The 13,780-nt window shown below is 36.0% G+C and overlaps 1 protein-coding gene across 5 annotated transcripts in view; it reads left to right on the forward strand.

Annotated features, from left to right (window-relative positions):
* TTLL7 (tubulin tyrosine ligase-like family, member 7) overlaps positions 1–13,502 on the forward strand; it is a 70,286-nt gene extending 56,784 nt beyond the window's left edge. For 4 of the 5 annotated variants that reach the window (XM_009333813.1, XM_009333810.1, XM_009333811.1 and 1 more), the window contains 3 exons: positions 3,842–4,002; positions 7,975–8,148; positions 11,585–13,502. In XM_009333813.1, coding sequence (XP_009332088.1) covers positions 3,842–4,002; positions 7,975–8,148; positions 11,585–11,705 — 456 coding nt within the window. In that variant the 3' untranslated portion in view covers positions 11,706–13,502. Of the gene's footprint in view, positions 1–3,841; positions 4,003–7,974; positions 8,149–8,483; positions 8,603–11,584 lie in introns of all 5 variants that reach the window. The other variant, XR_664022.1, reaches the window with a different exon arrangement.
* Positions 13,503–13,780: the final 278 nt, after the last annotated feature.

A 13,780-nucleotide genomic window follows, 5' to 3' on the forward strand; every position in this document is an offset into this window, starting at 1 on the left:
ACACACACATACATACATAAATAACAGGGCCCAAAATTCACACTGCTGCTGCAATGGAGATCTCATTTTCTCAGCGGGAATCTTTGCGACAGTTGGAACTGGTGGGGGACAAGTTGCTAGAATTACTTTCTTTGATCTGTGATGCTACAAGTGTGGGAAGAAGTCACCAGATTGGGCCCATCGTTGCAACTAAGATACAGGGCTTTCACACAGGACTGGTTAAGGTGTCCCTTTCAACCATTCCCCATAGGTTGTTCCTCAAAACTATGGGAAGGAATTGCCACAGGGAGAGTGATAAATCTGCTCTTTGAGGGACTGAGGCTGTTTACTATACATTCTTCAGTTGCTCTTCGTAAGCTCCTTTTGGCCATCTGGCTTAATTTACCTGTGTCCGTCTGGGTTTTTTCTTTACTTTCTTTCCAGTCTAGTCAGAATTTTCTCCTTTAAGCGTTATTTCAGAAAGCCTACAATAAAGGGTGGTTCTGTCCTTTATTTGACTGGCAATCATGTAAAACCAAGGGCACATGTACAAAGTCAGGATGATACAGGTTGATATGCCAGGTCATTATTAGCAAAAACTGCACAGTCAGAAATGTGGATTTCTTTGCTCTTGTTGTGAGGACATCTTTTACAACTTAGGAGACTTATAATTCCTGAAGCACTAGTGGGCCCTTCATCTTTGCTTGCACTGGAAGTGATTTGCTTTTTTTTTTTTTTTTTTTAAACTGCTTTTAACCTCAATCCCTTCAAGCAATCAGATGGTTATTCTTAGAAGGGTAGTTTATAAAAACGGATTAACTTTGACAATGACATTGCAGCTGAGGACTGCCAAATGCGTAAGCTCTTGTTGATTTGAAAGAAGTATGTTTTATATTCCAATGAGGTGGGTAAAGGAGAAGCGAGCTCAAGGTGGAGAATATTTATGCAAGTAAGGAATCTGTCTCAAAGGTACCTTCTGCAACTTTGTGAAATACAAACCAGAAACTCAGTCCCCTTCGCTATACTTACTGGGAAATTCTAAAACATGAGAAGAAAATACCTGGGCAATGTAGTAGATTTCACAATGTTCACCTCTGACAGGTATATTTTCTTAAGAATTATTCAATATGATGTAGAAAAATTAAACTCCTGCTCATATTCTTAGTGTCTAATATTCTGGCATTACAGCAGAGGTACAGGAGGCATGTATAAGCAAGTTGAGAGTAAACTGATGAAATCGATACATGCTAAAATGAAATTTAGTCTCCCAAGACTTTTAGGAAAAGGAGACTTTTCTATGGGAGGAGTTGTGACTGCTTTGTGTTACATCACTTTACACAATTTCTTTAAAAGTGTTTTGATGGTTACCAGAGGGTCTGAACATCTTGTTTTGAATATGCTTTTTCATAACATCTTGTTCTGTTACACCTAGATAATTGGTTATGTTGAAGAAAATGATGTAAATTAAAGTAAACAGAAAGATGAAAGCAAACTGGGGAAATTAACTTTGAAAAACGGGGATGTAGGTTTCATGAAGTTCCAGCTCTTGTGTAATGCCTTGTCACTTTTCTTAAATGGATGATTGAGGCCATGTTTGCAAATGAAGAACAATTAACTGGAACGTTTTCCCCTCTGGTGTACCGGCAACATCAACACAGTAAAAACAGCAAGGAAGTTTTTTTCCAGAGTACCTGGCAGTCTGCAGCTTGCTCTGAGATGCAGGGTTCAGCCCTTAGTTTTCTTTAACTCCGGGTGCTAAAGTAAAAGAAAATGCTGCACATTGGCATCATAGTTCTTAGTACCTGTCTTTTGGACTAGTGAGAGAATCTATACGGGGTGGAATTGTTCTGTTTTACACAGGGGGATAAATTGCTATTAGTCAGTGTAACATTGCAAAGAAATGTATGGTTGATCCTTTATGTAATTTAGGAACTTAGTTGGTTCAAATGGATGTATACAATCACAGCTACTGGCCATTTGTGTGGGAAAGCCTTAATCAATCGAGACACAAGGAAAAGGCTGCTTGAGAAGCATTAAGACAGTAGGCTAACGCTGCTAAGGGAATATCCAAAACCTGGGTTTAGCTCCTGTAGTCACTAAAGAAGATCACCATCCTTAGGTTATAATTTACTACTCTTTTTATCTCACTCTTTGGGAGGAAGAGGCCACAGGTGTGGTTTTAGCGTGTTGGACACCTGCATTCGTAAAGATGCCCAACAGAGAGGACAGCATTGTGTTCACATTGGGTGCATGTGTGCATGGAATTAGCGCAAGACCTATGGATGCAGACTAATCCTAGGTCTTCAAAAAAGAGCTTAAATAACATGTAATTGACATATTTCATTGAGGTTGTCACTATTGGGCGTCTATAGATTTTCTGCCCACTAAACATTACTCTTTACTACACAGCTCCATTGTGCTGTTGCAAGCATTTTGTTTATTTATGCTTTGTTTCTTTCATCATGTCTAATCAGACTATTTACAAGCAACAGTTTATTATGCAGGACCAAAAAATTGAAGTTCTACACCATGCTTCCATACTTTACTGTTTTACTAAATCCTCTTCACTTTTTGAGAGTCAGATGTTTAACCATGTGAATCAGCTTGTCATGCACATCTGAAAGTTTCCTGGGCAAGTATTGTACCTTGTAAATCTTAGAATTTGCAACATCTTATACCAAATAAGTGAATACCTCCATCGGTTCACCACCCACTGGAGTCTGACTGGTTTTTTGGAAGATGTTGTTTGGCGAAAGAGACAGTAAGGGCGTCTCCTTTACAGGAAATCATGTTCACTTTTTTGTTAATAGGTTGCATGCACCATAGATTTTTTTTAGGACAGATTTTACACTGCTCAGAGTGCCAGTGTGGGGCCTAAATACTACTTCGGTCACAAAACTATTCACAGTTGTACTGATAGTATCTAAATAGATAGAAGCCAAGACACTCTGGAATCTGTTTCTCTCCAGTGGTTATGGAGGGAACCTGGAGCCCTGACTTAAGAGAACGTACAGATGTTTAAAAGCAGGCAAGGTGAATCCCACCTTCCATGTCCCAGTTCAGTGGGATGTGCAAAGGCGCATCAAAGAAGACTCTGATGAGTTGGATGCCCGACTGCCTGTAAGTGTGTGTGTGCACGGAGTAGCTAAGACTTACTGGGTAAACCTCTCAGTGCTGTACTGAATGCAGCTTAGCGTTTTGTTCACCCACATCTTTACACACTTGCATTTAAATGTAGTCCGTATATAATAATTCCATTGCATTTCTATAAACATTGCTATTTTAAATATCTTGCTGGTTATTTTCTCACTTACTGATTTCACTGCAGTTTCCTGCATGAAAGGTAAACTAAAATGGTTTGATCTAGGGTAACACTGAGATTCAGACAGACATTAAACCAAAAGCAGCTTGTAGCTTTTTCACGACATTTTAGTTCTTTATAAAATAGATGTTATTTTAAAAGGGAGGGGGAAAAGAAGAGCTAATCTTCAAGTATATAATATTTGGGTTGTTAATTATGTTGCTTCTAGCCTGTAATTGTGTCCATTTTGTTTCTTTTGAAACTCTTTTTGTCATTTAAATGAGCTAGTATTGAACAGGCTGACAAAAGTAGAAATGAACTTCTGTAATAAAAATAAAATATTTTGATTTGGTTTTGCAACATGTTATTGACAGAAAAAGTGTATCATAAAAGTTTGCTGATGAATTCGCAGAAATGAAACAGACATCTGTGGGAATTTATAGCTATGCAGTCATCTGTGTGTGTGCGTGTGTTTGTGTGTGTGCAGTGAATCAGTGAACAGTTGGTTTTAGGTTTTGCAATATGCCTTTGCTTTTATTTGCTTGGAATACTCTTTCCTAGGTTTTGGATATAGTCAAGACAAGCGTTCGTGCAGTTCTACAGCGTGTCTGGAAGGCTCCAGACATTGAAAATTTACATCTGTACCGTCTCTTTAACCGCGTATTTAATCGCTTGCTTTGGAGCCATGGTCAAGGTCTATGGAACTGTTTCTGTAATTCAGGGTAAGCCTATTTTTCTTATCTTAGTCTTCTTCATAACTTCACAATTACAGCCAATGCTGGCATACAATGCTGATTTACAAATAATGAGTTCGAATTTCTGTGCTTGATTACATTCACTGTTTCCCACACTGGTGAGAAGTTAAGTATATGCAGAATAGGAGATGTCCACACTGAGGTAAGCAGAGGTTTTTGCTTTGGGTAGCAAATACAAGTTTTCTATGGTGGGAAAAAAGATCAGGCCTTATATTAAAAGTTCAACATCCTACACTTCAAAATCTGCATTCCTGAAAGCAAAGGCATTCATGTAAGGATAGGTTTGGAGGATCAGATCATAAGTATAAAATAATCTCCCCCTCCCCCGCTCCCACCCACCAAATTTCTTCATAAAATAAGAACACAAATGTGTAAATATGAAATATATTGCATACAAAACCACATTTTCTCTGTAAGTATATACAATGTGTAAAGAACGGGAGGGGTTTTGATTAGCTTGCATAAGCTGTTCTAAGAGATTTATTGAAATGGAACTACAACAAACACACATAGTATGCTGATGGATATTGTATGTACAAAGGAATCGGGTCAATATGTTCTTCACATATTTGTCATATGTACAGAATGCATGTAATGCACTTGTTAATTGTTTCCCAACAAAATGGATGACAAGAAGAAGAGGGATCTGAGAGTATCCAAAAGCTCATCAGTTTTTTGGGCTTTTTTACCATTGTCTTCTCATTGATGAAGGCTTGTTGTTGTTGTGCAAGCTGTTAGGAGTCTTTACATTTTTTTCACTGAGACAGGCCGTGGGAACATGCAGATGTCAGCCTTAAGATTTGCTAGAGGTAGGTATTGGGAATGCAGCGCACTCCAAAAGTTAAAGTAGGGTGAGAAAAAGTTTCTGTGTTTCCATTCTGAAACATTTTTTGTGTAATCCTCAGCAGCTGCAGGGACCCCTCTTCATGCCAGCAGAGGTGTGTGAAGTCTTGAGTCCAAGCTCAATTTTTGTTATGAAATATAAGAATTACCTTCCCTTTTAATAATGCTGTTATTATTTTGAATTTTACTTTTAGTGTGCAAATCTTCTAATATGCATGGAAATTTTCATTTTGGATTTTTTTTCTCTAAAAAAAAATGTTTTTTGTTCAAAACCTTTGAACAACTCTGCTGCTCACTTGGCTCAGGAGAAGAGTCTTTGAGCCAGCAGAAGTGTTCAATGAAGAGTAGGATTTCTCATCTAGCAATAATTTCATTCATGCAGAACAAGACTCCGCTGACTCCAAAGTGGAGCTAAATTCTTTGACAAAGATCCAATTCCTTGTAAGAGGAGTTGCTATGTAAAAGATTCTAAAAATACTGTAAAAGCAATATACAAATATCCAGTATGTGTAGAGATCGCTCTGCATGTAAGATACTTAATACAGAATTCACAGCAGAAAACAGAAAGGCTGTTTGTACCTTCCCAGTATGGTGTTTATTCAGCTACAAGCATCCTTCTTGCCATGTAATACGCAACAGACAACTCACGACAGCACCTCTGCAGCAGAGAGGCCAACTTCTCATCACTCTTCCTTAGAGTTCATTGTGCCGTTTTAAAGAACAGATTGGAATAAACATAGGGCATGTGTAGAATTTGGGGAAACGTGTTGGGGAGGGGTATTAATGTGCTAATTCAGAAACAACATGAGTATATAAAAAGATACTGAGTGTAGTACTTTGACTATTCATAAGAAACATGTCTTGGGAGAAGAACAGCTAATAGCCTTAAGGTTTCCTCTTGCTGGTTAGATCTCTGCTAGGCATATGCTATTTTAAGAATGAGCAAAGAAACAAAGAAAACCTCAGTGAAATAACCGCAATGTGGATGGTTTCATAAAGCTACATTTGTTTTACTGTATAATAAACAATTAAAATTAATAAGAGAAAACTGGTAGAACCAGTTTTCAGAAGGTTATGAACAGAACAACACATTATTGACAATATTGCACAATCGAGCATAATACTCTTTTCTGGATCTGGTGAGGAGTCCGTGATTTCCTACTAATGTATGGAAACTAAAGTTACAGCATAACAAATTAAGCTTCCTTAGGTAACGGTACTCTGATCCCTGTTGACTGCAGTATAATGGAGTATGAACTGAATTTGTGTAGCACGTGGAGGAGGTTGCACAGGCACATTTATATGAAAGCTCATTAAAATTCACGTATATATTTCCAAATATCAATCTTTGTTATTAGGGTAACTGCATACCACTGTGTTCAGAATCGGCCACAGTTATAGCAGCCCACATATTATTCTTGACTGATAAAATCCCTTATAACTGTAGGAAAGTGATCACAGCCCAGAACTTAAGGAATTTATCAGGAGAGTTTCTTCCACAAGATTTTTGGGATTTATGGATTGCATTAGAGTATAATTATGTATAGAACTGTGAATCTGTTGAATGAATGTAATACTGAGAACTTCATCTTGCTGCTTTCTACCAACCATCACATGACTTCATGAGGAAAGAATGAAGACAATAGATTAATTTCCATGTAAAAATACATGTGGAAAGTTCCCAGACAGGAAACAATATTGAGAAAAATACATTAAAGAAAATAGTAGCTCTTCAAGTAGTAGAATTATTCTGATTGTGAAATGAAACAGTTTTGATGCCTTATAAACAATAGTTCTTAATTCATTATATGGATAATAATTAACAAGAAATGCGTGCATCACTTGAAAATTATGTGTGCAGTGGAAATTCTGTAGGACTGAACATTTTCAGCTGGAACATATTATCTAGACTGAGGAGCCAGGCTGAAAAATCAGTTAGCTATACATACAGCTTATCTTTTAGTCATTAATGTTCACAATTCCATCCTAGTACAGCGTAATTTTAAAAATCTTACTAGGCAGAAGTAAGCTTGCTGGTTCTTTGATGTTGTTTTAAGGACGAACTTCCTATACCAGGCATGTGAAATTACTGCTGATCTCAGTGGACAAGGCTAAATCATCCTGGATGTTATGTTGAAGGCAGATGCAGCAAATTTTCCTCACTCTATGAAGTGCTTCTTTCATAAACAAACAAAAAACCTCAAGCTTACAAACCATCTGTGCTACTGGATAATGTTTTGACCAAAAAAAGTCTTCACAGGGACCATGTTGCATTTAAAACAGATGTAATGAGCTGTAATCTGGTCAGAATTTTGCACAAACAGAAGTGTTGAGGTGTATGCAAAGAACTATTGTCATCTTCTGTGGTTTACATTGGTATGGTAAGGTTTGGGGTTTTTTTGATTGCTTTTTAAGCAAACAAAAGCATGGTGGTCTGCATTTCAAGAAGGAATGCTTCTATAGATACACTTTGCAAGTTGCACTTAATTGTAGAAGACCACCCCCGTATGACCAGATGGAATAATAAGTAGTGTATGAATGACTAAACTGAGAAACTCTCCTCATGTGATTATTTGGTTAAGGAAGCAGAGCACATACTAATCTCCTGTAGATTAATTTCATATTTGTTTCTTGGTATCATGTACTTAAATTAGAAGAAGAGTATTATTATGCTGCGGAGACATTTAGAAAGAATTTATTATTTTTATTAATTCCTTTAATATCACATCACATTTGCACTCAGGTGGTAGCCTGTTAAAAATAATAAGTGTTTTTTGTTATTCCTGTTGTAAGACACATATACAATTATGTGACAGTAAATCTTTATGTGCTAAACCTAAGTAATGGCCCTATAAACGCTTTAGGGAGCAAACCAAGTGAAAAATGGCTGTGGACATTTCACAAATGAAGATTAATTTGTGTTTTGGACTCAGCATCTGCCAGCATTTGTGTTAAACAGTATAGACCTTTCCTGTAAACAGGCAAGGTCATACTTTTTCTCTTGTTCCTCTACTGTTAAATCTGATATAAAGCAGTAAAGCGCTCAGATTGTAATTTGTGACAGAAAACATGAAGTCGTGTCTTTTTCCATAACAGGAGCTCTTGGGAAACCATATTCAGTAAAAGCACAGAGGTGGTGACTCCTGAGCAACTCCAGTGTTGCCAACGAATAGTACAGCTTTGTAAACACTGCCTGCTGGTGGTTTACAAATATTCATCAGATTCAAGAGGATCCCCAACTGGGATTAGCCCCCACTGGGGTGACACAAGGTATACATTTCAATATTCTCTTCCTAAATTATAAGTATAAAGGATAATATTGAACAGGTTTCAGTCTATGTTGCTACCACTACACTTCTCTTTAAGCCTAGTTCACTATGTGTTTAAAAATAAAAAAGGCAAAACTCCCAACATTTCCCTTGATCCTGAGTTTCTATTGTTCTAGTCTCTCTAGCCCACTCATGAAGTGCTGCTAAAAGATGACTAGATATGCACATTTTGTGTGAAACTACACTTAGTGAAGTCTTGGTTGCCTACGGCCCAAGTGGCTGCAGCAAAGGCTTTCCATAAAGTGAACTGAAAATTTCCTTTCTTCCCCTTCTCAGATCCCTCAAAGTCACTGATTCCAGATTTGCATTCCTAGAGGTATCCTAACATGTATGATACTTCTGGCTTCACATTCGCAGTGGGATGCTATAGGGGCACAGCTCCAGCCAAGGGTCAGGTAAGTGCCATCTGATTTACTGTATTGCACAGTTTTGCAAAGTTGATTTCCAAAACCTACAGATCGAAAGTTTTGTTATTTCATCTTACAGAGCATAAATATATTTTCAAACCTTGCAAAACAGCATCATATAGTAAAAAAATTATTTGGCACTTACCCGATTCTCCATTGGCTGGTTTAGTTCTCCAACCGGACACAATAGGGATTATAATATCCTCAGTATAGGGATTACTGAAAATGCTCCAACTGTGGGAGTCAACGATCTGCAATTTAACAGTCGTAGGTGGAGAATTAAATGTAAGTTTCAAATTACTTAGGTTCCAAATTCTATCTATAATGGCAATTTGAATTATTATGTATATAAACTTACAAATGCTTTGTTTGTATAAAACATCTTACAGACATTATTTCGTAGCAGGGCTTTATGAGTTAAATATTACGTGAAAAGCGACCTTTGATATATTATCTGTTAAACTTATTTTATGACTTAATTGCTTACCTGCTGTATCTCAGACTAGTTATTTGATTCACTGAACCCATTTGTTATTGTATATGGATCTTAAGGCACTCTAACATAATTTAAAACCAACTAGAAACTGAATTTGTTTGGTCACAGCAAAAGCAGAAGTATGTTAGCCACAAAACAAATCATATTCAATATTAACATCTACTGACCTGTAGCAGGAGTATGGTAAAGTCATCTGGATTAGCTAAGACTAGAAGATCTTCAACCTTGAAGTTTTTATTGCTTTTACTGTTAATACTGCAGAAAATTTTTCATCATGACCAACCACAAAGTATTCAAACTGATTGGATTACTCTAATGTACTGCAGCTAACAGGCTTGCATTTGGAAAGCAGTGAAAGGGATGATCCAATAGAACTTTCCCATCTCCAGTTTCTGTGTTTCTTTGGACGTTGAATGGAAGTTTATTCATAAATTTCACAGGCTAGAGGAATCTAAGCCCTCTATGTCCTAAATATGGACAACTCTGATTAAAATTACAGTTTCTATATTAATCTCCACAAATGTTACATTTATACTGTGGATACAGCAATATGCTAGTTAACCATGATACTCTGAATTTGTGAAATGAAAGATACGTGTGGAAATAAATGCTCTTGCCCATTATGCCCCACAATTGTAAGGTAATGAACTATTTTTATAGAAATGGGAAAACTACAGTACTATTTCACTTTTCATCTAAGTTTCTGTTTTTAAATGAGATAAGAATCTGCACTATTAATAATAGTTTTCTTGACTCTCTGTAAAACTGTGTGAAGTGCAAGAAGAGATCCGTATAATTTAATAAATGTACAAGAAGTCAATTTTTTCGAGACTTTATAAAATCTAATTTGAAGAACTTTGTTTTTTCTGAGCACAAACCAATTTTTTTTTGGTTTGTGTTTATGAAACAAATGTTTGTGAAACTAAAGCTTTCAAAGATTACAAATAGATACCTCTTTAGCTGGGAAAATTTATTTGTACAGGGAGAGAGAAGATGATAATGAAAGCAGCCACAGAGTTCTTTTGTCACTCTTCAAATTTCTTCTCAATCCCATCTCCTAACTGTAAATCCACTTTATGTCATGAACGGAATGAATAGGAGTATTAATATGAATGTGTATTAATGTCTTTTTCTCCTTGCAAAATTACAAGTGTAAAGAAAACAATAGGAAAGCTCAAAAACTATACCAAAGTCTCTTTAAAATAATAGCTAAAATCAGACTGTGTAAAAAGTCAGGCTTTTCATATTTTGTTAAAGTCACCTGTGTTACTAAATTAAAAAAAATACCATCTACTGCTAGATCCTTACAGCTTGCTAAATAATCTTATCTATTGCATGGCATATTCTCTGGGAAGCATCAGAGTTTTTTACTGTATCGTCAAGCAAAGGTAGGACTCAGTCTAGTGACATAGTGAACTGTCAAGCTCACCACCAGCCCATACCAAATCAGACATTATTTTTTTGTAAATGGTTTTAAAAAATATATTGGTGATAATATTTTTATAATAACAGCTTTTCTCAAAGCTTAAACAAACCAAACGTGTACACTTTCTTATGTAGTCTCCCATTGACAGCGTGTGATGCTGTTTCGATCCATGTGGTCAGTAGGATCAGTCTTTCAACTCATTCATCACTAATCAATATGATTCACTAAAACGATGCAACAATTTTTAAGCAATAATTTATACAATGTGTTGTGTTAATCCATCCTAACATTGACGTAATTCATTACGAAATTCTGATTTAGTGTGGATGTTATTTTTGCACACTTACTGCGCTCATCTAATGACTTCTGCAATTAACTATTAGGAAATGATAACATGAAAAGATTTAAGAATGAATATTAGGCATTTGATAAATTATTGTTTGTAGTATTACATAAAATACAGGCTATATAGTTGCCTGAATTTAAAAGGTAAATAGTCACTGACGTGACTTACTAGGTTGTAGCATCATTGTTTCTTGCTTTACTAGAGTAGTGATGATAGCATGTCTAGTTTTAGAGATTTAGAGCTGGAAACCAAAGCTGAACATTTCTGTTTTTTCCCTAATCAACTTTTTTTACAGCTTAACTTTTTATAAGCTGGTTAACATTGATTGCAATTTTTACCCAGTTTAAATTGAATGAATAGTACTATAATAACAGAGAACAATGGGTGAAGTATTAATTTTTGGGAGTAGTGTTACACAGGATGCCATTGTGTTATTTATCCGCTTGCTTTAAACATAAAGGACTGGAAAGATGTTTGATCCTCATACAACATCTTGAAATGTTGCTAAGAGTTTCTCTGAGTTCAGACCCGTTTCCCGAGTTAGCTAGTGCCTAATGCCCTGTATGTTTTACAAATAGTATTTATTGTACATAATTTCTTGCATACAATGATTTTAAGGTATGGCACATGAACAACTAATTCTTTTGCTCTTGAATGTCACTTTGCCTGTAAACTCTGCTATATTTTTCATATCCTTTCTAGGTATTTATTGCCAGGACCTTCACTGTTCATCATGAAATCATCCTCGTCCAACCTTAGCTGCAGTTCTTCTGGAATGCCTCGCCCTAACATTTTGTTCACACACAGATACAGTCACTTGTGAAGCAAAAGGAAAGTTGCTGTTCTTTGTAAATAATGGCACTCCATTTTTTTTCAAATAACAATTTGTGATGGAGCTAAATATAAGCACTGTTATATATTTACCACCATATTATGATAACATTTAGCTGAAAACCTACTGTAAAAGCATAGCTTTTCTGGAAACATAATAAACCTTGTTAAGTTGTTTACACACACATGTGAATGTGTAGATCTTGCTAGGTTTATAAGTAATTCCTTCCTACTAGAAATGTTATTTTTGCTGCAGAATATATAAAATGGAATTGATCTTGAAGATCCTATTACAGCATTACATTATTTTGTAAGTACAATACTTTGACTTGAATATTATTTATTGTAAAGTATACTATTTATTGTCTCAAATGTAACTGATACTTTAACAGGAAGATGATTAAAAAACTGTACTAGAACAGTAAAACTGCAACAGTCATCGAAAATAATCTGATCATTTCTTGGACATGTTTAAAATAATCCCCAGAACTCTGTAAACCAAACCTAAAGCAGACATCTTTTTATTTCTCCTCTGAAATGACAAGATCTATTTAATGCTGCTATTTTTCTTAAAGGACATGGTGTAGTATCTTTTAGCCAAAGTGAAGGCATCTAGTACACAAACAGTGAAAATATCAGTTTAGGCATTCAGTTTCTAATTGGATTCTTGTAATAAAACCGAAGCCAATGTTTGGTACCAGATTTTCATTCACATTACCGATGTCCTGTGCCTTTAGGTTTCCTTTGGGAGCAAGCAGTCATCTCCAACTTGCACAAGCATGCATAGCGCATAGTTTTTCTGTTTTACTGCCCAAGCGGTAAAGCAGACATTTTTAGGAAATACTGCACCTATAATGTATTACTGCAACCTTAAACTAATTGGTTTGTGGTAGTTTTTAGCATACAATCCAGTACCTACTGTAGAATGTATCCTTGCAATGGACAGTATTTTCTAGATTGCTGACACCTTTAAATGTTGGAAATCTAATTCATTAGAGAGCGTTCATTCAGATTCAGCTTCCTGGGCCTGGCTGGAGGGCACAAAAAGAAAATGAGCCAGAGCAGGAACCTACCGTTAACAGGACTTGTAACCTGGAAACATCATTCAGGTTTTGCTACATCCACCCATTCATCCCACTCAGCACTGTGCCATATGAGCCTTATTCATTATAGAAATAATTATTAAAAAAATCATTTAAGCTAGATTTAAAAATGAATTAAGTTTTTTAACTGAGTAAAGAACAGAGTAGTTATTATTTACCAAAGACTTGTTTACTTACCAATCATGTAACCCTGAAACGTGTTTGTAAATTATCAATATATTTCAGGTATACTTAAAAAAAATAATTTGGGGGCTAGTTATCCTCAGGAGCAAGTACGTGAGAGGTTTTTGATATCCAGAGATTTAAGACAAATTTGAGAGACTTAAGAGATTTGAGACTGAAGTTGTCTGGAAATGATTTTTTTAAATTTTAGTCATAGCATATATAAAACTGGGAATTTGGGTGAGATTTTTGATGCCTGTGCTGTAGTGCCTCACCTCTAGAACTGCAGGATATGTGATAATGAGACTATTTTTAAACAATTAAAAACACCTCTTGAGATTAGCCAGAGATAAGCAGTCTTCTAGTCTGGAAAAGTCTTTTTCATTTTTGTGGTAATACTAGTTTAGTAATATAGTATGTTCACGTTAATTGTGTATCTCTTTTGGTCCATACAGTGACTACTGATAAAGCATACTATCGTTATCTGTAAGGCTTAATAAAATCTGTAAATTCTCTCTTCTTGGGGGAGGCTTCCATTGTATTCTGCTTTTGGCCATAAGGATAAAACCAGCTTCCAGCTTAGCTTGCCAGGCTCAAACAGAGCCTTAGGATAGTAGGTTCACGTGCCTTTTTTTTTTTTTTTTCCTTTTTTTCTTCTTTTAAACTACGTTATGATCTCTGTTCTCGGAAGCCAGTGCTGGGACAGGTCAATCTGCATAGAATACTCTGCCAGCAGAACGAGGGCTACTAACCATACCTGTGCGGTATGGACAGATCTAGAAAAAAAATACATTTAGCATGT

This window comes from Pygoscelis adeliae, unplaced genomic scaffold (assembly GCF_000699105.1).
Source record: "Pygoscelis adeliae isolate BGI_AS28 unplaced genomic scaffold, ASM69910v1 Scaffold10, whole genome shotgun sequence".
NCBI lineage: Eukaryota > Metazoa > Chordata > Aves > Sphenisciformes > Spheniscidae > Pygoscelis > Pygoscelis adeliae.